At 55.6% G+C, this 24831-nt stretch overlaps 2 protein-coding genes across 8 annotated transcripts in view; one reads left to right on the forward strand and one right to left on the reverse strand.

Moving 5' to 3' along the window:
• The window catches only part of KANSL3 (KAT8 regulatory NSL complex subunit 3), a 69213-nt gene extending 49307 nt beyond the window's left edge, over positions 1-19906 (forward strand). For 3 of the 6 annotated variants that reach the window (XM_065929788.1, XM_065929789.1, XM_065929790.1), the window contains exon 22: positions 7770-8209. In XM_065929788.1, coding sequence (XP_065785860.1) covers positions 7770-7931 — 162 coding nt within the window. In that variant the 3' untranslated portion in view covers positions 7932-8209. Of the gene's footprint in view, positions 1-7769; positions 8210-19772 lie in introns of those variants that run through there. The other 3 variants (XM_065929792.1, XM_065929791.1, XM_065929795.1) reach the window with 3 other exon arrangements.
• Positions 3564-16550, reverse strand: ARID5A (AT-rich interaction domain 5A). Of its 2 annotated transcripts, XM_065929796.1 has the most exons (7): positions 16438-16550; positions 8247-8362; positions 6725-6857; positions 6347-6399; positions 5806-5903; positions 5427-5586; positions 3564-5086 (listed from the first exon to the last, which is right to left on the reverse strand). In XM_065929796.1, the coding sequence occupies exons 1-7, from the start codon at positions 16439-16441 to the stop codon at positions 3869-3871; spliced, it is 1782 nt and encodes a 593-aa protein (XP_065785868.1). In that variant the 5' UTR covers positions 16442-16550; the 3' UTR covers positions 3564-3868. The 2 variants fall into 2 exon arrangements, with proteins under 2 accessions (XP_065785868.1, XP_065785869.1); XM_065929797.1 differs by lacking the exons at positions 6725-6857; positions 16438-16550 and having other exon boundaries at positions 8247-8363.
• Positions 19907-24831: the final 4925 nt, after the last annotated feature.

Here is a 24831-nt window from a genome sequence, read left to right on the forward strand (position 1 = left end):
GTTTCCTAGATGTGCAGACATAGCCCGGGATGGGGCAAAGGCTTCTGATACCTGAGGAGTTGGGCAGGGGGAGCCCACCTCCTGCCCCTGTGGCCGGAAGCCAGGGGACCCTACACAGGTGACTCTGCCATGACCCACTTCTGCCCTGCTCACCTGTCTGGAAACCTGGTTCTTTCCCAGCAGGACATTCCTGGAGTCATTTGCTTAGGAAGTTGGCCTGGCTGATCTGATAACAATAGAGCGCCTAGTGTCTGAGCTGCTGAAGGGCTGAATGTGGAAACGCCTGGGAGACCTGGAGGCCGCCTCGGGCCTGGGGATGAGTAGGGCTGTAGTGGATAGGCAGGTATACCCTGACCGAGCGCCAAGCAGTGGCCCCCACTTGTCCAGAAATTCTGATTTTTAAAGAGCAGCCCAGTACCCACATTTTTATGTAAAATTTCTTGATTTTTAAATGCTGGCAACTAGTTACAGAAACATTTAGAAAAAAATCACATGGGTCAGTCAAATGAAACACATCTTCAGGCCATCATCTGCAGCATCTAGTTTTGAGTCTACATGGAAATCTCTCCCTTACCTGTGGGGTCTTCTCAGCCTCCCCTTATAACACCTCCTTCCAACTGCCAGCCCGCATCTGTGCCCACCCAGAGCCCGCTCCCCTGCGGCCCCCTCCTACTCTACCCACAGTGGGCTGAGAGACCTCCCTGCTTCCAGACCCTGTGGCTCCCCCTTTTGAAGGTCACAGCAGGAAAACAGACACCCCCTCTCCACCGTGTCCTTGCTGCAGTCACCAACAGGCCCTCGAGTCCTCCTCCCAGTCCTTGCAGACAACAGTCCTCGCCCCAAACTGCTACCATCCTATCTGTGCTGATTTCAGGGTAGCCACAGGATTGCCAGGAGAAATATCAACAACCTGGTATATGTAGATGATACCACTCTTAATGACAGAAAGTGAAGAGGAACTAAAGAGCTTCTTGATGAGGGTGAGTGAAAGAGGAAACAAAAAGCTGGCTTTAAAACTCATCATTCAAAAAACTAAGTTCATGGCATCCGATCCCATCACTTCATGGCAGATAGAAGGGGAAAAAGTGGAAACAGTGACAGACTTTATTTTCTAGGGCTCCAGAATCACTGTGGACAGTGACTGCAGACATGAAATACTTGTTTCTTGGAAGAAAAGTTATGACAAACCTAGACAGTGTTTTAAAAAGTAGACATCACTTTGCCAACAAAGGTCCATATAGTCAAAGTTACGGTTTTTCTAGTAGTCATGTATAGATGTGAGAGTTGGACCATAAAGAAGACTGAGTGCTGAAAAATTGATGCTTTCAAATTGTGGTGTTGGAGAAGACTCTCGAGTCCTTTAGACTGCACAGAGATCCAACCAGTCCATCCTAAAGTAAATCAACCCTGAATACTCATCGGAAGGACTGAGGCTGAAGCTGCAGCTCCAATACTTTGGCCACCTGATGTGAAGAGCCAACTCACTGGAAAATGCCCTGATGCTGGGAAAGATTGAAGGCAAAAGGATAAAGGGGCGGCAGAGGATGAGATGGTTAGATGTCAGCTCCACGAGGGTAGAAACTTGAAAGTTTTGCCCACTGAGGTGTCTATCCAATACCCAGAACAGTGTCTGGCACCCACTGGAAATAGACATTCAGTATTTGTCAAATGGCCTGTACTTAAAAGACTGTCACCAGGAAAAGGGCCAGGACTGTAGGGACATGCCTGCCAGAGTTGCCTCCACTCACCACCAGAAACCGTGCAAACACCACAGATGATTTGGAGGGGCTTTAAAACTCAGGGTCCTAAAAATGACCCTGAAACAGTTTGTGCCTCAAAGGCAGGTGCTGGCCTGTAAGTCCCCAAGGCAGAGTCAGGGACTGTTAGGGGACACGGCAGGTAACACAAAGCGACAAGTATAAAAAGCATAAAAAATGACGTGGGGTGAAAAAAAAGGGCCGCAGTGCCAGGAAACGTGCAGGGTGCCCTGCCAGGTGCTCTGCACAGCCCAGCCTGGCGTCTCAAGCTGCAGGATCTCTCAGAACTGCTGGTTCAGGATGGTGCCACCCCTCAGAATCTCGAGGAGTGAGAAGAACCACAGAAAGGTGGCATGCCAGAGCTGCAGGGCACAGAAGTCTTCCAGGAAGCAGGGCCAGATTTGGCTGCAGTGTTTGCTAATGCTGGAGCAGAAGCGCAGCGCGCCGCCCGGGGACCAGCTCAGGACAGAAGACGCCCGTGCAGAGTAGTTCCCAGCGCAGACTCCAGAGGGCGCCAGCGTCGCAGCTCTGTGCAGCCCGAGCTCAAATCCTGTTGCCAGGCCAACGGCCAACTTCTGTGCTGGGAAAAGGCCGCTGTGGCTTTGCAAATGAAGGGGACCCCAGCGACCCTGCCCCACATCAGGCAGGGCCCCGCACACAGCAGATGCCCATATCCAGGGGATCTGACTCCACGTGCCCTGGGTGCTGGACAGTGACTGCAGACACCCAGGGCAGCCCAGCACCCAGGGCACGTGGCGGGAGTTCTCAGTCGTCTCCCCGCTCCTTGTCAACCACGGAGACCCCATAGGCTCAGAGATGGGAGCACGTGGGTGCCTGCAGGGATCAGGAGCTCAGGGTTGGAGATCACGCGGCTGCTTGGGCTGGCATCTCCCCACAGGAGGGAGCAGGGGAATCCCTGCAGAGCCTGCCTGTTCATCCATCATCAGCTGATAGACCTGAGACCAGAAGTCAGGACCCCGGGCCAGTAGTGGCACTGCCTTTCCAGAAACCTGTATGGAGCTTGGCCGGCGGCTGTGCCCAGGTTCTAAGAACAGGCAGCCTGAGGAGGGGAGGGGAGCAATGCCTCTGACGGGGCACCCGTCCCTGCAACAGGTGAGGACACACTGCTCTCCAGGCAGAGCCCATAGCAAGGAGGGCGTTAGGCTGAAGGGTCCGAGCCCCAGGAGCAGCCGCACCAAAGGCCAATGCCCAGGTGAAGATTCTGACTCCCTTCATCCCTTTCCCTCCAGGCGCCCCTGGTGGGAACCACTTGTGCCCCCACCCCGAACATGTGGCAGGTGAATAGAAGGGCTCACCAAGAAGACTCGACAGCAGCCCCCCAAGTTGGCACCCAGGGCAGGTGACTCCAGCGTCCTGCTTGCACCCTCAGCCCCCGGAGCGCTGCTGACAGCTGCGGTGCATCCATGTGGTTGAGCTCAGGGTGCTGGATCACACCCCAGTGCGCAGCTCTGCTCTCCCACGTACCCACTGGGGGAACCGGGGCAAGTCCCAGCCTCTCAGTGTCAGACTCCGGTCTGCACCATGGGGAGGGTAACAGCTGGTTGTCCCCAGACTCAACCAGCCCAGTGGGCTGAAGGCACAGGACAGAGGGCACAGCATGCGGAAGTACGAGCTGGAGGCTGGGTTTGCTCTGGCCCTGCTCTTTACTCCTGACAGCATCCCAAGCAGGAGTGGCCCCTCTCCTTGGCTCAGTCACCCTGTGGGTGGCGCTCCCCTCAACACCCCCACCCCGCTGCTATGCAAAGTCCACGCCACACACCTCAGGGCTGCCTGGACTCACAGGTGTTTTTTTTCTCACTGATGTTTTATTGCCTTTTCCCCTTCACCCACCCCGATCCCTGCTCTGGGGCCCAGGCTGGCAGTTGTCTGCCTCTCCAAGTCTTCACCCGAGGCATGCCATCACTGGGCCCCAGCCCCTGGGCTCGGGCTGCCATCTTGAGAGAGAAACCCAGTTTGCCCAGGGCCTCTTTTTGGGCCAGGCTTCCCAGTCGAGGGCCCGTCCCTATCAGGCACAGGCAAGCTCTCCTGAGGAGGGGCTCCAGGCCAGAGCTACCAGCAGTGGCTGTCAGGACAGCATGGCGGGCTCAGACCTACAGCTTGGTGTTGAGGTGGAAAGAGAAGTGGGGTGCTGTGTAGGCTGTGGCAGGCGGCACGTGCCATGGAGATGAGGCCGGGCAGAGTCTGTGGCACAGGGCACCGTCAAAGGACGCCGGTGGGAGGTGCATCAGGCCAGCGGTCATGGGCGAGGGCGCTGTGGCAGCCAGCAGGTGGGCTGGGAAGGCGGGGATGACCAGGGGGCTGAAGGGGAGGGTGGCCTGGCCCTTTAAGGGGCCCAGGGTGCCAGTGAAGTTCAGTGGGCAGCGCAGCATGGTACCCCTGTAGGCCTCCGGGAGGGCAGGGCCCAGCAGGCAGGAGACGGCCAGGTCAGGGCCCCCGGGATTGGTCCCACACTCCTGGGCATTCACCTCCTTAAGAAAGGGAGACACTGCCCGCAGTTTTTTGCCGCCGTGGACCGAGCCCTCTTCCGCCAGGCTGCGCTTGTGGCTCAGGCCTGGGCTGCTCAGGAAGGTGGGCAGGGGCACGGGGCTCTCAGCAGGGACCTTGGTCATGGGGGACACCCAGCAGGCTTTGGGTTTGGGGTAGAGGCTGCCCTTTCTGGAGCTGCCCTTGTGGAATGCAGAAGGGCGGCTGGCATCCCCGCCCCACACCAGTGGGGGCTCTTTGGCTGGCAGCCCCTCCTCCTTGGCAGGGGGCCCCAACAACACCCTATCTTTAAGACTGGGGAAAAGGTCCCTGGGATGCTGACTGACAGGCTTCAGCACCTCGCTGGGGTAGGCGTGGAAGCAGCCGGTGAAGACGGGGGCCGACGGGCGAGGGCTTGCTGGTGTCTCCTCCCAGAGGCCGCCCCTGGAGGCCTGCCTTCCTTCCAGAGGTGTCAGCCGGTGTCTGGAGTTCTCGGCCGGCCCTCCTGGGCTCTGGGGACCCTCCACGGGGGGGACAACTGGGGACGCCTGGGGCTCCCCACCTGCCCCGTGGCGACAGCCCTCCTCCTGACACTGCAAGGCCTCTGCCTTGCTCACCTGGGCCAGGAGCTTCTTTTTGGCCAGTGGTGACATGATACCATGTGTCCCTCTGCAGTAGAAGCTGGACAGGAGCCGTTTGTAGGCCTCCGGGCAGCCACTCGCGCCCACAAAGGGCAGAGAGGGCCCCGAGGCCGGGCCTCGCTGCTCCACGCTGTCCCTGGGTGTCTCCTGGCTAGGAAGCCTTGCCAGGTCAGGGGCGTCTGTCTTGGTCTTTCCGGGCATCAGCTAGAATGAGAAAAGGTCAAGCCTCAGGGCTGGGTGTGAGCCGTGCAACACTGACCTGAGGACATGGTGACAGGAGGGAGCCAGCCCTTCTAGCACCTTCGTGCAGAACTGTCAAAAGGCGTCCCTCTGAACAGACACAGCCTGGTGTCAGGACATGGGGACTGGTGAAATGGGGTGCAGACTAGGGCTCAGACCCCATGTGTACCCCCAACTTGACCCTTGCCCGCCCCGTGCTGCCCTTGGGGGAGGGGAGTCCTGGGGGTTCCGGGCAGGGAGCTCTGCAGCCACAGTGAGGACTGGTAGGGGCGCTGTGAGAGGTGCCGCGCGGGGCTCAGCTCACCTGGCCCACCCGCTTCTCCTCCTTGACCTTCTTCGGCCTCTCAGGGGCCCCCTCATCCCCCCGAGGCTCCTTGGCCATCTTGTACTGCTTCCTGGGCTTGGAGGGGGGCAGGGGCTTGTCATCCTCCCCCTTCAGGTGCCGCACGTATGGGAGGACCAGCCTGGGGAGGAGCCAGACATGTCGCCAATGGGCCGAGCTGGCCCACCGTCTAGGCCCACCCCGCCCCCCGGCTTCCCCCCTGCCCAACAGGCACACAGACAACCCCCGCCGCGGGGTCCGCACGCTGTGTCTTGTCCGGGAGGCCTGCCGCCCGCCCCCAGCCCCACCGCCCCTTGGAGTTGCTGGCCTAGCCCTGGGTGGAGGCCCAGGCGCCCCGCACCTCTCGTAGTGGCGGCGCGTGCACGTGGCCGCGCTGGTGCTGCCCGGGCTGCCCCCCAGCTCGTCGTACACATTCTTCCAGAGGCGGCGGCCAGTCACCTGCAAGGGCACCATGTCAGGGCACGGCTGGCGGGCACCCCTGCCTGTGGGGCCCTGGCAGCTCGGGCTCCCCACTTGGAGGCCGTTTTATAATTGCTTCTCCACCAGCAGGGGCAGGGGGGTTGGAGGGGGCTCCCCTGGCCAGTAGCCAGCCAAGCCCCCTCCCAGGGGCTGCCCGAGCACTGGCCCTCTGTGAATGCAAGGACAGAACAGATGGAAAGGGCGACAATCTTGCTTGGAACAGCAAAGTACCCTCCTCCCCGTGGCTCACAGGGGGCTGGGGAAAGGGTTTGGACACCGCCTCATCCTCCTGCGAGGGGAAAGGGCAGGTCTGCTGGTCTCCCTCTTTTCCCGGGCTCCCTCTTTTCCCGAGCTCCCCAGGGGCACAGCCGAGCTGTGCCAGGGGACATGGCAGGGTGAGGACTCAGAGGAGCCGTCCTTACCAGTTCATAGGCCCCTAGCTTCTCCACGGCCTTGTAGATCTTCCACAGGTTAACTGGGGACAAGAGAGGGCGGGGCCGCTGTCAGTCTTGGTGGGAGGAGCAGGCAGCCTGCAGTCTGTCCCCATGGCCCCACAGGCAGGCACAGAACCAGCACATACCCAGACAGGGCCACCGGGATGGCTGGGCAGACCGCACCCTGTGTGCTGGGGGCCCAGTGGCCTGTGAGGACGGACATCTGGCCCCACCCACTGCCAGGCCAGTGCCTGGAGGGAGGCAGCCTTTCTGTGTGCAACCCCTGTGGGCTGGCAGCGGCGGGGGTCGCCCCGAATGGAGGTCCCGGCTGGGCCCCCCTCCCGTGCCTGCACCCCGGGCACGCACTCTGCTTGAAGCCGAGATGGGGCACCCTCTCGATGGGTGTGCGTCGCTCCTTCATGAACTTGTAGAGACTGACCAGGAAGGCCTGCTCCTCCTCCTGCTCCTCCTCCCGCTCCCTGCCTGCCTCGGGGGGCTCCTGGGGAAAGAACACGAGGCAGTGGGATGAGCCCCCAGTTGGCAGGAGGCTGCGGAGAGGCGGAACCACTGGCTGCTGGGGAGGAAGGAGATGCATGGCCACCAACCCCAGGCTCCCAGAGGAGGGAGTAGACCCCCAGACCCAACTCTGGGCTGCAGAGGTTGTTCCTGGGGTCAGAAAGACAGAGGTGTTCCATGTTAGCCCAGGACCCCAGGTCAAGGTCCACAGAGGCCTGGCTCCAGGGACAGCCACGGGAGCAGCCCTGCCCCTTCAAGCTTCTGATGGCTTCTTCACCTGGCTCTAGGTTGTCACATCGCCAACTCAGCTCCTCTACCAGCCTGGAGGCAGGCTTCGTGGCCCCGGGGTTCCCAGTGGCCCCTGTGGTCCAAGCCAAAGGAAGGTGCGTTCCAGCTGTGGGGCTGTTCGGCCAGGCTTGCTTCTGTGACCCGCCTGTCCATGTGCTCAGCTCGGGGCAGAGAGACCCTGTCCTGGGCTCCAGAGGGCTATTGTGTCCAATGCACAGGTCTTTTGGCTTCTGCTCCCAGTGGGGATTTCTCCCGATGCCCTTCCTGTGGCTGGTGGCTCAAGGCAGGGGCTCCTGTGGGGCCGGGGTTGGGGTCCCGTCTGGGGTGGCCCCAAACACGAGAGGGCTGGCAACCGTCATCAGGGTGAGAATCGTGCAGAGAGCCATGTGTTCCAAAAATACTCTATTCGAGTATCATGACCGTGGTTTTGACTAATCAAAGACCTCTGGAAATAAACAAGCCAGCTTGCATGTCACCTATGAAATTGGAACACACTGCCGCACCTCAGAACGGAGGCGCTCTGACCACAGCTCTTCAAATGAACATGCTTTTTTGTTCCTCTTCTCTGAACTCCAGGAAATCTGTTAAAACCTGTTCTCATTTGCAGCTCCCTCCAGCTTGTGCCTCCGAAGCAAATGGCCAAAGAGCACTAATGCAGAGGTTGACGGCCGTGACCGTGCTGGTCAGCGCAGCAGCACTGACCTCACTACGTGACTTCAGCGTCCGTGTTTTATGTTTGGAGGGACAGAAGGGTGTATGTGTAGCTTAACATCGTAGAGCAGTGCTTTACTGTTTTATAGATCATAAAAACTTTTATAGATCAGGTCATCCTCATGTAATAAAAGGGTTCTGCTGTAAAAACCAAGCCTGAACATCCAGCCAGAGGCGATGGGCGAGCCCTCCCATCTGCCCAGCGCCCAGCACAAGGCCCCAGACAGTGGGGCTGTGCCCCTCTCTGGACTCTTTCAGGGCTAGGGGGGTCAGGGAACACATTTGCAGGGAGTCTCCGAGGTCACCTGGGAAGCTGCACAGAGGTGGAGCAGGGTGAGGAAGGGGCCCAGTGGGGGAGGGTCACCCAGCTCACCTCCAGGTGCACGGGGCTCTGGCTCCTGCTCGGCTCACCATCGGGCTGAGGAGACACTGGGGGGTCTAGGGGCTCCCCTTCCTCTGACTGCTTCCTTTTGCCTTTGACCGGCGGTGCTAGAGGAGAAGAAGAAGGGGAGAAGGGCAGGGGAGAGTGAGAACATGAGATGCTGGCAGAGGAGTGGGTGGCAGGAAGGCGGCGGGGCTGCTGGGACCATAGACCCTCCATGAATAACCAAGAAGAAAGTTCCTGTTTATGACGCATCCAAGCTTTTCTTAGGCATCCCTTGTGTTCCCATGCATGCTCAGTCATGTCTGATTCGTTTGCAACTCCAGAGACTGTAGCCTACCAGACTCCTCCATCCATGCGATTCTCCAGGCGAGAATACTGGAGTGGGTTGCCATACTCTCGAGGGGACCTTCCTGACCCAGGGATCAAACTCACATCTCTGGCATCTCCTGCATTGGCAGGCAGACTCTTTACCACTAGTGCCACCTGGGAAGCTCAGCAGAGTCCTGCTGCTGCTAAATCACTTCAGTCGTGTCCGACTCTGCGCAAGCCCATAGACAGAAGACCACTAGGCTCCCCCGTCCCTGGGATTCTCCGGGCAAGAACACTAGAGTGGGTTGCCATTTCCTTCTCCAATGCATGAAAGTGAAAAGTGAAAGGGAGGTCACTCAGTCGTGTCTGCAGCAGAGTCCTAACTGCCCCTAATTAGGCCACATACTCCCCTCACCTTCATGGCTCCTGGTGACCCTTCAGGTCTCAACTGACAAGCCCCAAGCAGGTATTGGGGGCCTTCCCAGCCCTCAGCCAAGCAGAGCACTTCTCTCTAGTCTTCCTCACCTCCTCATACCATACAGATGGGGCCATCTGGACTGAGATGCCCGTGGCTCGTCTGGCCTCCTGACAGTTCAGTGAGGCCACCCAGCACCCCCTGCCCACAGCAGGTGGTAGGTAAGGGAAAATGTCTCCTCTGTCCATGGGATATTCCAGGCAAAAATACTGGAGCAGGTGGCCATTACCTCCTCCAGGAGATCTTCCCCACCGAGGGATCCAACCCGGCTCTCCTGCATTGCAGGTGGATTCTTTACTGTCTGAGCTACTAGGGAAGTCCCATTTTGGAGGAGAAGATGGGTGACTCCCACAACAACCTGATGGAGGGCAGGGAGGAGCCAGGAGCTCGATTCTCCTAAGGGCATCCTGAGAGTTGATGGCTGCAAAGACATAGCCACCGCGAGCTGCTCTGGCCACGCAGTGGGTGATTGGCCATGTGAGCCCAGCCTTTCTTTTCTCCTTTTTGTTCATGTTGCATGAAGTGTCCTGGTTCACTGCAGCTCAGAAAAAGCCTTACTTCTGGGAACCTGCAAGATTCCCCCTCCATCCCAGGTAGAAAAGAAACTTTTTAAGAACAAGAAACCTGGGCTTCCCTGGGGGCTCAGTGGTAAACAATCCACCTGCCTATGCAGGAGATGTGGGTTCAATCCCTGGTCCGAGAAGAGCCCACATACTGCGGAGCAACTAAGCTTGCGAGCCACAACTACCGAGCCTGCGCTCTAGAGCTGGGGGGGCCATAATGACTGAAGCCCTCCAGCCAAGAGCCTGCTCTTCAACAGGAGAAGCCACCACAGAGAGAAGCGTGCACTCCACAACCAGAGGCAGCCCCTGCTCACTGCAACCAGAGAAAGAGCCTGTGCAGTGAAAAAGACTTAGCACAGCCAAAAATAAATTTAAAAAAAAAAGAAGAAACCCACAGCAGAGTGACCCACGAGGCCAGCGGTACCCAGGAGCCTGAGCTGTAGACCTCTGGCTGCTGGACAGTGTCCCCTTGGCGGCTGTTCACAGAAGTGCCATTCGGGTTCTCGGCTCTGTGTCCCTGGCCCTTTCATATATCTGTTCTCTCACTGAGTCCCAGAGGGATCCTGTTTTAAAGAGAGAGTAAGTTGCCTGCCTCCCTGGGGGACCACATTCAAGACAAGGTCTGTCCAACCACCCGCCCAGGGGCCTGGCCTCGCCACCACTACAGCTGTGGTGCTTAGCACCGACATTCACAAGCTTTGCTGGGGAGTCCGAATAAGCCTGGAAGAGAAACTGAGCCTCATGCCAATTGGGCCTGGGCCGTCCTTGCAGGCTGGCTCCTGATCACCGGAGACACAGCCAATCTCCAGAAATCACTGGGTACTAATAACTGACCCCTCGCACCCCTGACGGATGCCTTTCCAACCAGGCCTTGGGCAGCTCTGCACCTCCATCTTTCCTTCTGTGAATTGGGGCAGGGGTGGGGGGCAGAAAGACACTGATATCCTTTGCTAACTATCCGTGAATCCTGAAGCCTTCAGCTAATCGGCACACCTGTGCCCCCCAGCTTTTCTCCTTTCCCTTCTCTGCTTTGCTTTCACATCCCCTCTCCCTTCTTTCCTGAAGGGAAAATGCTTGGCTCCGAAAGACTCTGTCCATCTGTTCCTGTGACGAGGCTTCTCCCTGGCACCCTCCTGCAGGTCGGCTACAAGGCTGTCCTCGGGCCTCAGGGAAAGAAGGTGGTGGGCCCAGGGCCCACTGGACTCACCCAGAGAGAATTTAAAAGACGTGGCGCCTGTCTCCCCCAACGGGAGGCTGACTTAAGGTCCTGCAGGGGGCGCCAGGGGTTTTCCGGGTGGCTCCACAGTAAAGAATCAGCCTGCCAGTATGGAACATGGGTTCCATCCGTGGGTCAGGAAGATCCCCTGGAGAAGGGAATTGCACCCCACTCCAGTATTCTAGCCTGGGAAATCCCATGGACACAGGAGCCTGGCAGGCTACAGTCCATGGGGTTGCGAAAGAATCAGAGAGGACTTAGCGCCTAAACAACAAGGGGCTTCAGGGTTTAAAAATTCCCAGGGTGCCTGAGAGGGCAGCCAGGTTAAGGGCCACCGGGACAGAATGGCCCTGGTCGCTCCTGCTAGGTTGCAGGGGCCATGCTCTCCTAGGGAAATCTCCAGGACTTGGGCACTCGAGTCACCTGGGAAGGAGGTCACCATCTGAGCTGTTTCAGCCCAGCAGAGACCGGGATGAGAGCCACAAAGGGAAGACACTCCATCTCTGTGTGCGGCTGGGTGAACCGGCCCCCATTCTCGCCCACCTGGGCCGCAGCCCTGGATGAGGGGGTGGGGAGAGTCTTCACTCTCCTTCCCCAGCCTGTCCTCTCCCTCTCTTCTCCAGTCATTGCAAGATCATAGTTCCCGCTAAATCTTCATTTGGAAAAAAGAGTTCTGCCTTGAGAAATAAGTTTGAAACCCCCTCCCGTAAGGGCCAGGTGAGTCCTCCTGCCTGCCCAGCTCCCCAGACCCCAGCATAGACTGAGTGATCTCCTCCCCGCATAGTCTGAAATACTACTTTCCCCACAATCTAAAGGTTTATAATGAACACTCTGGGAGCTGGTTTTGGACTTTCTGTTTTCTTTCATTCCTTGTGGAATGTTGGACCCATGCACAGTTTTAATTTCTGTCGCGTTGTAACAAAACTTACTATCCAGAGCTCAAGTCCCCCATCATTACTCCTCTTAAAAAATTCCATCTGAACTCTAGGATAATTCTGTCACATTCCAGGATGAAAGAGAGAGAGAGGGAAAGGACGAAGGAGAAGAAAGAAACAAAAGCCCCTGAGGTTTTGACTGAATTGCACTTAAACTTAGAAATTGCTCTGAAAGTGACGACGTCTTTCTGACGTGCACCCTCCTCGGCAGGAGCAGTGTCTCCCCAGATTGCGGTCTCCTCCGCATGGCTCAGCGGCTCCTCCTACCCAAGGGCGCTGTGGTCCCTGTTGAGCTTATTCCCAGCTGCGTGCAGCTAGACAACTGAGTGAGAAGAGGCCTGACAAACAACGGCAGCAGGAGTTTGCTCAAAGCCCCGGCCGTGTGACCCCCTCTCAGCCGGCGAACGGGCATGGCCGGGCGATCCAGCCCCTTCACGGGCAGCGAGGGAGCGGGGCAGCAGCCCTGCCTGTGACAGCAGTCTGCTCAACTCCACAGCTTTGTGGAAGTCACGCTTAACCCTCGATCCTAAAGCCGAGGCAGTGAAGACGTTAATGTCAGTCACTAGCTGTGGAGGAGGAGGCTCCTTAAATGAAGCCAGCCTGCTCTCCAGCCATGCCTCCCTCCCCACACTGTGCACTTCACCAACGGAAACCAGCCTCCCCTAGGCCAGGGTCTGGGCACTTCTGAACACTGGCTCACTACATTTTCCCAGCGCCCAGTGGGTATGACTATCTCTCTGCCCCCATTAACAGAATAGTACTAGATCTGAGGATCTGAGAGGTTCAGTAGCTCACCTGAGGTCACATGGCTTACTAGTGGCAAAGCTGAGATTTGCAACTAGTGCAGTTTCCCTGTCTCAAGACACAGACTCCAAGGTCAAGAGTGAGTTGATGGGAGCAGGGAAACCCCAGGGCTTCCCTGTTGGCTCAGTGGTAAAGAATCTACCTTCCAATGCTGGAGATGAGGGTTTGATCCCTGGGTCAGGAAGATCCCCCAGAGAAGGAAACGGCAAGCTACTCCAGTATACTTGCCTGGGAAATCCCATGGAAAAAGGAGCCTGGCAGGCTATAGTCCATGAGGTCACAAAGAGTCAGACACAACTTAGTGACTAAACAACAATAAAGCGAGACCCCAGGTTCCTTCTCTGTGCTCAGAGGGAGCAAACTGGCTGTCTCTCCCCAGGGGACCTGCAGTGTCACATTGCAGCATCCCTGTTAACCTGCTGATAAGAACCTGGGCCTGTCCTCCCATTGAAGCTGAAAGCATACGAGGGTGGGGAGGGGGCTCTGACCCCACACAGGTGTTTCTGTATTTCCTTCTCCCACCTATAAGGTGAGTCTGTTAGACCCAATGGGCCCAACGCTCTAAGCAGAATGAAGCGAGAAACGAGGCTCCCCGCCAAAAAACTACAGGTGGCTATGTTTGTGTGTGTGTGTGTGCGTGTGGGTGTGTGTGTGTGGGTGTGTGTGCATGTGTGGGTGTGGCTGTGTGTGCATGCGTGGGTGTGTGCGCGCGCATGGGGGGTATGTGTGCATGTGTGTGTGCGTGCATGTGTGTGTGCGTGTGAGTGGATGTGTATGCGTGGGTGTGGGTGCGTGTGTATGTGTGCGTGCGTGCGGGGGTGTGTGTGTGTGGGTGTATGCATGGGTGTGGGTGTGTGCATGCGTGGGGGTGTGTGCGCACACGTGAATGTGTGTGTGTGAGTGTATGCGTGGGTGTGGGTGCGTGCGTGCGTGCGGGGATGTGTGTGCGTGCGGGGGTGTGTGTGCACACACGTGAGTGGGTGTGTGTGCATGGGTGTATGCGTGGGTGTGGGTGCGTGTGTGTGTGCGTGCGTGCGGGGGTGTGTGTGCACACACGTGAGTGGGTATGTGTGTGGGGGTGTATGTGTGGGTGCGTGTGTGTGTGCACGCGTGTGTGCGTGTGGGGGGGTGTGTGTGCATGTGAGTGGGTGTGTGTGCGTGGGTGTATGCGTGGGTGTGGATGCGTGTGTATGTGTGCATGCGTGCGGGGGTGTGTGCGCATGCACGTGAGTGGGTGTGTGTGCATGGGTGTGGGTGCGTGGGTGTATGTGCGCGCGTGTGTGTGTGGGTATGTGTGCATGTGTGTGAGTGGGTGTGTGTGCATGGGTGCATGCGTGGGTGTGTGTGCGTGTGTGTGTGCTTGCAGGTGTGTGTGAGATCTGAGGTCTGTCACTCCGCTGTGTCTCAGTGCCTAGAGTTCTGCACCGCAGGGAGCAGCTGCTTCACAAACATGACCTGACAGAGGAGCTGGGCTGTGACTAGCTCAAGGCCTCTCTCTCTCCCTCACTGTCTCGCTGCTCCCCCTCCTGCCCCGCCTCATTCACTCTCGGTGTGATGGAAAGGAAGCGACACTTCCTTTCATGAAAAGTCACCCACTGGGAGCACCGTGTCAATTACGACAATAATGCTAACAGAGGCCTCAGTAACAACCAGCAGACATGCCACACCTTCTTGCCTGAGGTTGTTGGCTTAAGTTGCTCTTCGGCTAGAGCTGGAGCTGAAACAAAGACAACCTTTGAAGCCGCCAGTCCACTCAGCTCGGAGCCGGCTGCCTGGAGGAGCAGTGGTTTGGGGAGGCGGGACCTGCCAAGGGCTGTGCTCCAACCTGCATGGAGGACAGACGGACAACCTAGACCTATGCAGCTACCCACCCGGCCCTGCCTCCGTGTCTCAGGGGAGGGAAAAGGGGCCAGGGTGGGGGAGCAGCTGGGGCCAAAGTGACGGCCTTGAGTGTGGAAAGGAGGGGTGTGGGGGCACGAATGTGGAACGACCAACTCCCAGCCCCCTGGGGTCTGGTGGTCCTGAAAGACCCTGATCCAGGGTGGGGCTGAGTCCCCACTGTCTTGCCCCTCCAAGTCTGGGTGGTATCTGGTGATAAAATTAACAGCTCCATCTCTGTACTGCTTCCTGTGTCCCCACCAAACTGGGCTGGGTGGCGGCTTGTCCAAGACGTGGGTCAACAGTAGAGCGCAGTCAGGACACAGGAAGGCTGCCTGACTTCTGCCTGGGGCACTCTGCTCGCTCTCTCTCCTACTACAACTCTCCCAGAGTGGCTCTCGAAGCCCAGCCGGTAAAGCAAGGTCCCAGGCGGGTGTGGGCCATCCCAGGTCAATTTCCCACCTGGGAACAGGAGACCATTGGGAAGGGAGAGAGGGGCAGGGTCCCAGAGGCCTAAACTGTCCTCACTGTCAGACCAGGGCTGGTCTCTAAGCCTCAGTTTCTCAGACTGTAAGCCCCGCGGAGAGAGAGGCTGATTCTCTGAGGTCCTTTCTACCACTGCCATTCCAAGTTCAAGGTCCAGAAGGGTCCCCAGGGCTTGGACAGGCTCTGGAACTCCACCCGGGTGACCCAACCCACTAGCTGCCATCTCTGCCCTAGCATGGCCTCTGGGCACAGAGACCCCACATCCCCCAACTCTGGTGCTCCAGCTGGGGCAAAAAGCACCTGTTCTCCTCCCTTCAGCTCCGCGGACTCCTCTTGGCTAGCTGACGAGCCCGCAAAGAAAGGGACCCTGGGTCTGGCCAGTCCAGTGCCTCCAGGCCCGCACCCTGAGCCCTTGGGGGTCCGGCATCGGGCGATCTCTCCTATTCCCAGCGTCCGTCCGGCTGGAGGGCCTGAGGCCGCGCCCCCTGAAAACTCTGCGCAGGGACCGAGACGAGGCAACCGGGTTTGGTCCGCGATTCGAACTGAGCGCGAAGTCAAACGCTTCTCTCCTCGCAGCCCGTGCGTCTCCGCTTTCCACCCCCTCCCCGCCCCCCATCACTCGCGGGTCCGCCACGCTGTCCCTTCTGGAGCCCCAAGGGGAGAAAAGAGACACAGGAGAAAGATGAGCGGAGCAAAGAAGGAGTTACTTCTTCCCTGCCGGGGGTTGGGAGTGGGAGGTTACAGAGGAGGGTGGACAGGAGACAAGAAGAAGAGAGACTACAGAAAAAAGAAAAAAGGGAAGAGGAAAGAGAAAGAGAAAGGGTAGGGGGCGAGAAGCCGGTAACCGCCGAAGAATCAGCACTACTCTCGGCTTAAAGAGGAACAGTTGATTCTTCAAAATGCATTGAGCAAGTTCTTCAAAACCCGCGCAGAGTCACTTTCAGGAAACGGCAGCCGCAGTGGAAAGCGCCCCGCGCGCCCAGCGGACCCCGGTGCCCCTTCTCGGCGGCGCCGGCGGATTCTGAGAACCGCCGGGATGTGACGGCGGGGAGGGGAGAGGGGAAGGTGGGGGGCGGGGGGTACTGCAGACAGAACTGCTGCGGACAGCTGTCACAACAAATTAGCTGAGACCAGCTCGAGATTGAAAACCACAGCAGGAAGTGGGATGACAGAACCGTACAGGACTTGGTAAATTTCAGTCAAGAGACGACGAAGAGAGTTTCGAGATAAACGCCCGGGAAGCCCCTTGGCCGCCAAAACTTTTTGTCTTTCCTTTTTTCGAACAGCGCGCGCCCGACACTAGGCTTTGGCCCCGGCTCGCGGCGGGAGGACGCGGGCGTCCCGGGCCAGACTAGCTCCCCGCGCTCTCGCCCCCGAGTCCACCCCCAGCCCCCGCTCGCCCCCCAAGGCAGCACCGACCGCCGCCGCGAGCGCCGGGAAAGACCTGGCGCCACAACCTCGCCCTCCCGCGGGGCCGCCCGTCCCGTCCCGGGCGCACCGCAGAGCCACTTACCCATGGCCCGGAGAGCGCGCGCGGCGCCACCACAGCACCCTCCTCGCGTTCCTCTCTCCGGACCCCGCGCTCCCCGCGCGACTGACCCAGGGGCGCCGCTCGCCGGCCGCCTCCCACCCGGCCCCGCCCCCGCCCGCCCCCAGCCCCGCTCTGGGCTCCGGTTGGTGGGTCCAACTCTTCCGCCAGGGTGGGGACCGCCTCCTCAGCCCGCAGAACCCTGGGAGCTGTAGTGTGTTCTCCCCCTCCCCGGGCGCGGACGCTGCGGAGCTAGGCTCCACACCCGGAGGGGCTGAGGCAGAACGCCCGGGAATCACGGCTGCCTTGCGCCTCTGGAGGCAAAACTCGAGTCTTGGAAATTTCCTCTTTGGTCTTAAGCAGGGCACTGGGGTCTGGGTGGGGTAGCAAAGCGCTTCCGACTGTGACTTGAACTGGGTGGAAGACATCTCCCATCTCCCTTCCATCCCAACTTAGAAGTAGAGATGGTTGGTGATAGCTAAACAAGGACCCCTTCCAAAGTAACAAGTCCTCGGCCAAAGCTCTGTGGGGGCCCAGAAATGCCTGGGGCAGGAAACCTGCTGACGGGGGCCTGTGTCCACCTGTGTCTCAAAGACAGAGAGGGCAGCTACAAGGTGAGCAGCGGAAAGAGGGGGCATGATCCCTGCTTGGGGAGATGAGGTTTTGAGTGGACTAGGTGCCTTAGGAGATGCTGAGCCAGCTGCAGCTGGGCTTCTGCCAGAGGGAGAAGTAACTCAGCCATATTCACCTCACAGAAGAGAAAACTTGGGTTTTCTCTTGGGTTTGAGAGTTCAAGGTCTGTAAGCATTGTTCACAATAGCCAAAAAATGGAAGCAATCCAGTGTCCATTGATGGATGAATGGGTAAACTGTGGTGTGTACGCAGTCGAACCCAAGTCTTTGCCACCCTTTGAACCATGGCCCACCCAGGCTCCTCTGTCCATGGGATTTTTCAGGCACAAATACTGGAGTAGGTTGTCATTTCTTCCTCCAGGGGATCCTGCCAACCCAGGGATCAAACCTGTGTCTCCATCTCCTGCATTGCCGGCGGGTTCTTTACTGCTGAGCCATCTGGGAAGCCCCTAAACTGTGGTGAAAGTGAAAGTCGCTCAGTTGTGTCCAACTCTTTGCGGCCCATAAACTATACAGTCCATGGAATTCTCCAGGCCAGAATACTGGAGTGGGTAGCCTTTCCCTTCTCCAGGGGATCTTCCCAACCACCCAGGTCTCCTGCATTGTGGGCAGATTCTTTACCAGCTGATCCACAAGGGAAGCCCAAGAATACTGGAGTGGGTAGCCTATCCCTTCTCCAGGGGATCTTCCCGACCTAGAAATCTAACCAGGGTCTCCTGCATTGCAGGCGGATTCTTTACCAACTGAGCCATCAGGGAGCCCAAAACTGTGGTATGTACATACACGGGACTATCACTCAGTCTGAAAAAGGAAGGGAATTCTCCCATGTGCCACAACATGGATGAACCTTGAAGACATTATGCTATGTAAAATAAACCAGACACAAGCTACAAATACTGTATGATTCCATGTATATAAAGTACTTAGAGTCAAATTCATGGAACAAATAGTATAGAATTATGGTTGCCAAGGGCTGGGGGGAGGTAGGTGGGATAGGAATTAGTATTTAATAAGGCTTCCCTAGCGGCTCAGATGGTAAAGAATCTGCCTCCAAAGCAGGAGACTTGGGTTCGATTCCTGGGTCAGGAAGATCACCTAGAGAAAGGATTGGCAACCCACTCCAGTATTCCCGCCTGGAGAATTCCATGGACAGAGGAGCCTGGCAGACTACAGTACATGGGATTGCAAAGAGTGGAACATGACTGAGTGACTAACACACACACACACAAATAAGTACAGATTTTCAGTTTTGCAAGATGAAAAATTTCAGAAGATGAATGGTGGTGATGGTTGCACAAAAGTGTGGACGTATTTCACGTCCCTGAACTGTATACTTAAAAATGGTTAAAATGGTAAATTTCATGTAATGCATATTTTCCCACAATTTGAAAAAAAGAGCCAAGGTCTCACATATGGACTTGAACCCTGTCTTAACACAGAGTAGGCAACCACAAATTGTTGAATAGTTTTAATACAAACAGCCCTATGCATTTCCTAATTTTATACGATAAAACTGAGGCTCCAAAGGATTAATTAGCTCAAGTAAGACAGCTGGTAAATGATGGAGCTGAGCATCTGAGCTCTAGTACAGGCTCCCTCAGTCATTCCCCTCAGTGTTTCTTGGCAGTGCGGTTAACTGAATCAGGGAACACAGCCTGAGAAGGAGAAAGTGTACAGGGGAAGACTTGAGCGCTGGTGAGGATGTGGTGGGCCAGTGAGCTGTGCAGTGATAGCTGGCAGTGAGGCCTGGAATCTATGACAGAGCACCGACTGGAAACACAGCTGGTTAAGGAGCGCCTGGGCCTGTGCATTTACCAACCCTGTGTGCACTCATCACCCAGCCATCACCCTAAACAAGTGGACCGGGGTTGTAGTTTGGTGACCCTGAAACTCTGGCCCTTATCCTTTGGCTCTGGGATGGAAGAACTCTCCAGGCTCAGTCCAGAGTGGACAACACGTGGGCTCCCTAGTCTACCTCGTAAAGGGTCATTTTATAAAAGTCTGTGCCTGTAGATTTGGTAACAGACACATGGTCAACAATAGTAACTGCCTCTAACAATCATTATAATGGTGATTATAATAGTGCCCCCACACTTCCCAGTTTATAAGCCCTCCAGGAGACCTGAGGCTGTGTTGGCAGATGCTATGGTAGAAAAGCTTTGTCCATTCTTTTTTTCAGTGGGGGGAGCCACAGCTTGCAGGATCTTAGCTCCCATACCAGGGATCGACCCTTGCCCTTGGCAGTGAAAGCTCTGAGTCTCAACCACTGAACTGCCATCCTATTAGGATTGTTTGCCCAAGGTTTGGGATAGAGGCCTCGGCACTACCCTCAGCATCCCAGTCTAGGCCAACCCCACCCTCCCAGGCTGAATAGACTCATTGCCTGACAAAGCAGCAGATCATCCCACACAGGATAGAGTTATTCTGGCCATTCCAGGCAGTCGAGCACACTCTTACAGACAGTGGCTGTTGTGCAAAGCCTCAGCAAGTCGACACCTGCCTGTGTCAACCTGGGAACAATATGATCTAAATTTAATTGCCTCCTGAGGCAACTGTTTGCAATAGAAAGTAATTTACAACAGCCAATAAATCTTGCAGAGGAATGACATCTCCATTTGCTTCCCTAAAATCATAAACATGCCTATTGGTCAAGCCACTATCTGATATACCTTCATCTCCTATCCACAGCTACCCTCCTCCTGCATTATCTAACCATCGGATCCAGTCCATGATGGCCTGAGAGAAGTCGCCTGGGCCCTCCACGTCCTGATGTCTCAAATAGATTAATTAAAAAAAACAAAACACGAATGCATTCTTCCCATAAAGATATTACAAATAAATCAGTTCTCTCTGACATCATTCCAAATTCAGTTTCCTCCCCAACCTAGAGATAAAGGCTCTTATCACATTGTGTGGGCTTCCTAAGTGGCACTAGAGGTAAAGAACGTGCCTGCCAGTGCAGGAGACATAAGAGACGTGGGTTCGATCCCTGGGTTGGGAAGATCCCTGGACAAGGGCATGGCAACCCACTCCAGTATTCTTGCCTGGAGAATCCCATGGACAGAGGAGCCTGTCGGCTGTAGTCCATGGGGCTGCAGAGTCAGACACAACTGAGCAACTGAGCATCAGACTGGGTAAACTCTTCTGGAACTTTCCCTGTGTATTTTCATAAATACATGGTGTAGAAAAACACGTAAATTTATGTGTGCTTTTAAAAGTGATTCCATTCTAATTGTTCTATTCTGCAACTTGATTTTTTTTTTTTTTTGCAACTTGATTTTTTTGTCCAACAATACGTCTTTGAGAACCCTCTTTGTTAGAACACAGATCTGTTTCTCTCTTGTAGCTGCTAGACCGCACATCTGGTATGGACGTACAGGAGTCTTTATTTCATCACTTCTTCGTGGTGCTTGGTCTTTTTGCAATTACAGGAACCTTCCAAGAACATTCTGGACCCCCTTAGAACATCTGCAGGGCTCTGCAACTTACAAAGGAGTCCCAGAGATTGACCTAAAAGCTGCTTTCTCCTAGCTTCTGTCTCCAAGACTCAGCATCCCTTGCTGGCCCAAATCTAGGAAGAAAACCTGGTCCTGGGAGGGGTGGTCCTCATCCTGGAGCTCTCAGAGCTGGAGGGACCGTTCACGAGCTTCTTCCCACCTGGCCTTATTCTGGAGAGGAGGCCAGCAGGCCCAGAGATGTCAAGCGAGTTTGAAGGAGGTCACACAGCAAATCTGTGTTGTTGCTCTTGCTCCTGGGACCCACAAACACATCCAGCACGCTCAGTCAATTTTCTGCTCTGGGAAGCTCAGTTCCCAGGCTCCAGCGGTTGCAAAAGGCCCCCAGGGCTTTGTTTTCAAAGGAGAAATGAATCAGGAAGTATTTTTAAGTGCTGGCCCCGCCTGGCTCCTGCCTCACTCCCTCATGCCCTAGCTGTCCAGGAAAGGCCAGCTTCACAGTGGCATCCGCAACTCATGGAAAACAACAAATGCCCGAAATAGATGATACCCAAGCTCAGGAATGGAAAGAATTGGCTCATGGCTTCAAACGCCTCTTTTAGAAAAAGCCAAGAATAGCTTTCAGCCTTTGGGGAACTGCTGGAGGTGAATGAGGGGGATCTGAGAGCTTTGGTCACTTTTTTTCACCTCCACCTCCCCCCACCCCATGTGAGCACTTGGTTTCCTCAGCTGATCCACTCCGGGGGCACATCCACACCTGGCTGCTGCCGAAACTGGAGATGCTCCGTGATTCTTATGCTTCTTGAACCTGAAAGGTAACAGTCAAATTCCTCTGTGTGTCTGTGTTGGTGAGAGGGCGGGAGAGTGGGGGAGGGTGACAGAGAGAGAAAATGCGGATTTTTATCCCCACTCAGATAACCCAGCTGCTGTGTGACCATCTGCAAGTCACTTGACCTCTCAGAACCTCCAGTTCCTCACTGGCAAAGCAGGAATAATGATTCATTTACTCACCCATCTGACATTTGTTATGATCCAGCTCTGTGCCAGCACTGGACTAGAGACTGGGGATGTTGCCACGACCAGGACAAAGCTCTGATCTTGTGGAGCAAAATATACAGCGCTTGCCAACCTTACAGGTGATGAGAATCAGCCATTGCTTCTGCAGACAGTTCCAAAGTCACTCAAGGCCTGGTGCCGGAGGGGTGACAATACCTTTGACCAGTGTTTATCAGGTACTGAACCTAGCATCTTACGTGGATTATTTCATTCAGTGTCACCCAGCCCTATGAAGTGGCCACTATATATTTATGCCTATGTTACAGTTGAAGACATCGAGCAGCAGAGAGTAAATGCTGGACGAGGCAATAAAGAAAGGCCAGCCTCAGGCCAGCTCCCTGTTAGGCGCTGGATGCCTGGTCAACCAAAACCTGGTTCCTTCTTTATGAAACAAAGTAGTAAGTCTAGACTGGAGGTCAGTACCAGTGCACTGGGCAAAGGTTTTTAAAAAAACAAAACAAAAACAAAAACACGGGGTCTGTATAGAGCTTTTTTAAAAAATGTATTTTAAATTGGAGGATAATTACAATATTGTGTTGGTTTCTGCCATACGTCAACATGAATCAGCCATAGGTATACATATGTCCCCTCCCTCTTGAATCTCCCTCCCACCACACCCCACCCTACCCCTCTAGGTTGTCACAGAGCATCAGATTTGAGCTCCGTTCATCAAACAGAAAATTCCTATTGGCTAGCTATTTAGTGTATGGTAATATATATGTTTCAATGCTACTCGCTCAATTTGTCCCCCCCTTCCTTTACTCACTGTGTCCACAAGTCTGTCATTTATGTCTGCCTCTCCTTTGAAAGTGAAAGTGAAGTCATTCAGTCGCATCTGACTCTTTGTGACCCTATGGACCTGTAGCCCTCCAGGCTCCTCCATCCATGGGATTTTCCAGGCAGCAATACTGGAGTGGGTTGCCATTTTCTTCTCCAGGGGATCTTCCTGACCCAGGGACCCAACTCAGGTCTCCCGCATTGTAGACAGACTCTTTGCCCTCTGAGCCACCAGGCAATCCCTTGCTGTGCTGCAGATAGGTTCATCTGCACCGTCTTTCTAGATTCCATATGTGTGTGTCAATATATGATACCTGTTTTTCTGACTTACTTCACACTGTATAATAGGCTCTAGGTTTATTCACCTCATTAGAAGTGACTGGCAGCACTATTTACAATAACTAGGACATGGAAGCAACCTAGAAATCCATCCACAGATGAATGGATAAAGAAGTTGTGCAGAGCTTTTGTTCTTATTTTAAAATAAGCTCTCTGGTAACCCTTCATTTCCCTGGTGTGTGACTGTCTCCCATTTGACAGATGAGGAAACCAAGGCATGCGGCGCTAAGTGCCTCTTCGGGAGACTGCACAGACTGCATGATGGGAGCTTCTTACCACCTGCAGGTTCCCAGGACTCTCTGGGAGGGAGCGGGGCGGAGGCCAGGGGGGTCGCGCCCCCAGGGCAGGAGAGAACTACATCTCCCAGGATGCCCTGCGAGGGGCGTGTAGGGGTGGAGCCGCCGCGAGCCCAAGGCAGTCATTTCTTGGTATTTAAAAAAAAAAAAAAAAAAAAAGTAGCAAAAGAAAAGAAAGAATCAAAGCCTCAAGCGTCACGTCTAGGAATAGCGTCGGAGCCAGGCCAAGTCATTATAGACGATGAGTAATCCGGTTAAGTCATTTCTCTAAACGCCATTCCTTGTAAGAGAATTAAAATATCAGCTTACATCAGTTGGGGAGAGGCGGGCTCCAGGGGCCCGGGGCGGGAGCACTGCCAGGAGGGGGCGCGGCTGGCGCGCCGTGGCCGCGCTGCTCGGTCTGGGGCAGCGATCGACAGCTGGGCCCTGGGCTCGGCCTGACAGCCAGCTAGGGGGCGGCGGGGGACCGCCCGCCAGGCCTGTTTACCTTCTTGTTAAGAGCTTCTAGGAAAGTTTGGGCTGCCTCCTCTCAAGAGAATCAGTGTCCCTTGTGGGGGTGGACCTGCGAGGTGAATGAAGGCCAGGCTACTAGGCCAGATGGGAATGGGGTTCCTTCTTCAGTGTCCCCCCTTTCTGTCAGGTTCCAAAGTTCCAATCGTAGCTGCAGGAGCAACGGGCTCGGGACACTTAGAACCCTGATGCTGGGAAAGATGGAGGGCAGAAGAAGAGGGCGACAGAGGATGAGATGGTTGGATGGTATCACCGACTCAGTGGACATGAACTTGGGCAAACTCCAGGAGATGGTGAGGGACAGGGAAGCCTGGCGGACTGCAGTCCATGGGGTCGCGAAGAGTCAGACACGACTTGGCGACTGAACAACAGCAAGCAGCCAGGGTCGGGGTGGATCTGAATCTTCTGGAGGTGTGAATTTTGCCCTAGACTTTCAGGAGTCATCAAAGCATCTTGAGATGAGGATTGCAATGAATCTGAAGAGGGCAAGCTGATCCAGAAGCTGACCCTAAAACCTGTCCCCTAAATTCCTCTCAGGTCCAACAACATGAGCTGGGTCCTGGACACTCACCTCTCCCTCGGTGACCCTCACGTGGACCCTTGGCAGATAAGGGCACTGGGGCCTGGAACCTTCCCACTGGCTTCCCACGCCAGTCCCCAAAGCAGTAGAGAGTCACTCAAGCTCACAGATGAATGCTTGAGGCAGCCTCTGAGCAATTTACACACGTTCACACTTGCAGTGAATCAGGTGCTTTTGAAATTCCCTTTTCACCAAAGAGCAGAGAGAAACCGAGAGGTTCTCGGCTTCTTAAGAAGCTGCACTCAGGCTCAGCCAGTCCACTGAAAAGGAAGCTCCAAGGCCTTGGAGTCAGGCCGACAGCTCCCCAATCCTGGCGCCCTCACTGAAGATGACCTTGGATGAATGACTCACCATCTCTAGTCTTCGATTTTCCCACGTGTAAAACGGGATTAGCAATATCTAACTTGTGAGATTACTGTGCCGGTTAGAAATAACGTAGACCTTTAACAAATGGCCATTCTGTTGTGTTGGTGTAATGTGAAAACAGCCTCCGACCAAGCAGATTCTGCTTGCTTCTGAGCCTGGAGAAGTGAATACTTAAATCACCTGCTCCCCCAAACCCAACGATCTCTTAGCGCAGCAGTCATCTTCCCTACATCAGAGGACTGAGCCCTTGGCACGCCGCTGGCTCCTCTGCACAGTCCTGTCCTGCGTGCACCCCAAGCCCTGGCCTTAGCGACCTGAGCTGGACCCTGAGACTCCCCACCTGACCAGGTTTTCTAGGTTTACAGGTA

This window comes from Muntiacus reevesi, chromosome 3 (assembly GCF_963930625.1).
Source record: "Muntiacus reevesi chromosome 3, mMunRee1.1, whole genome shotgun sequence".
NCBI lineage: Eukaryota > Metazoa > Chordata > Mammalia > Artiodactyla > Cervidae > Muntiacus > Muntiacus reevesi.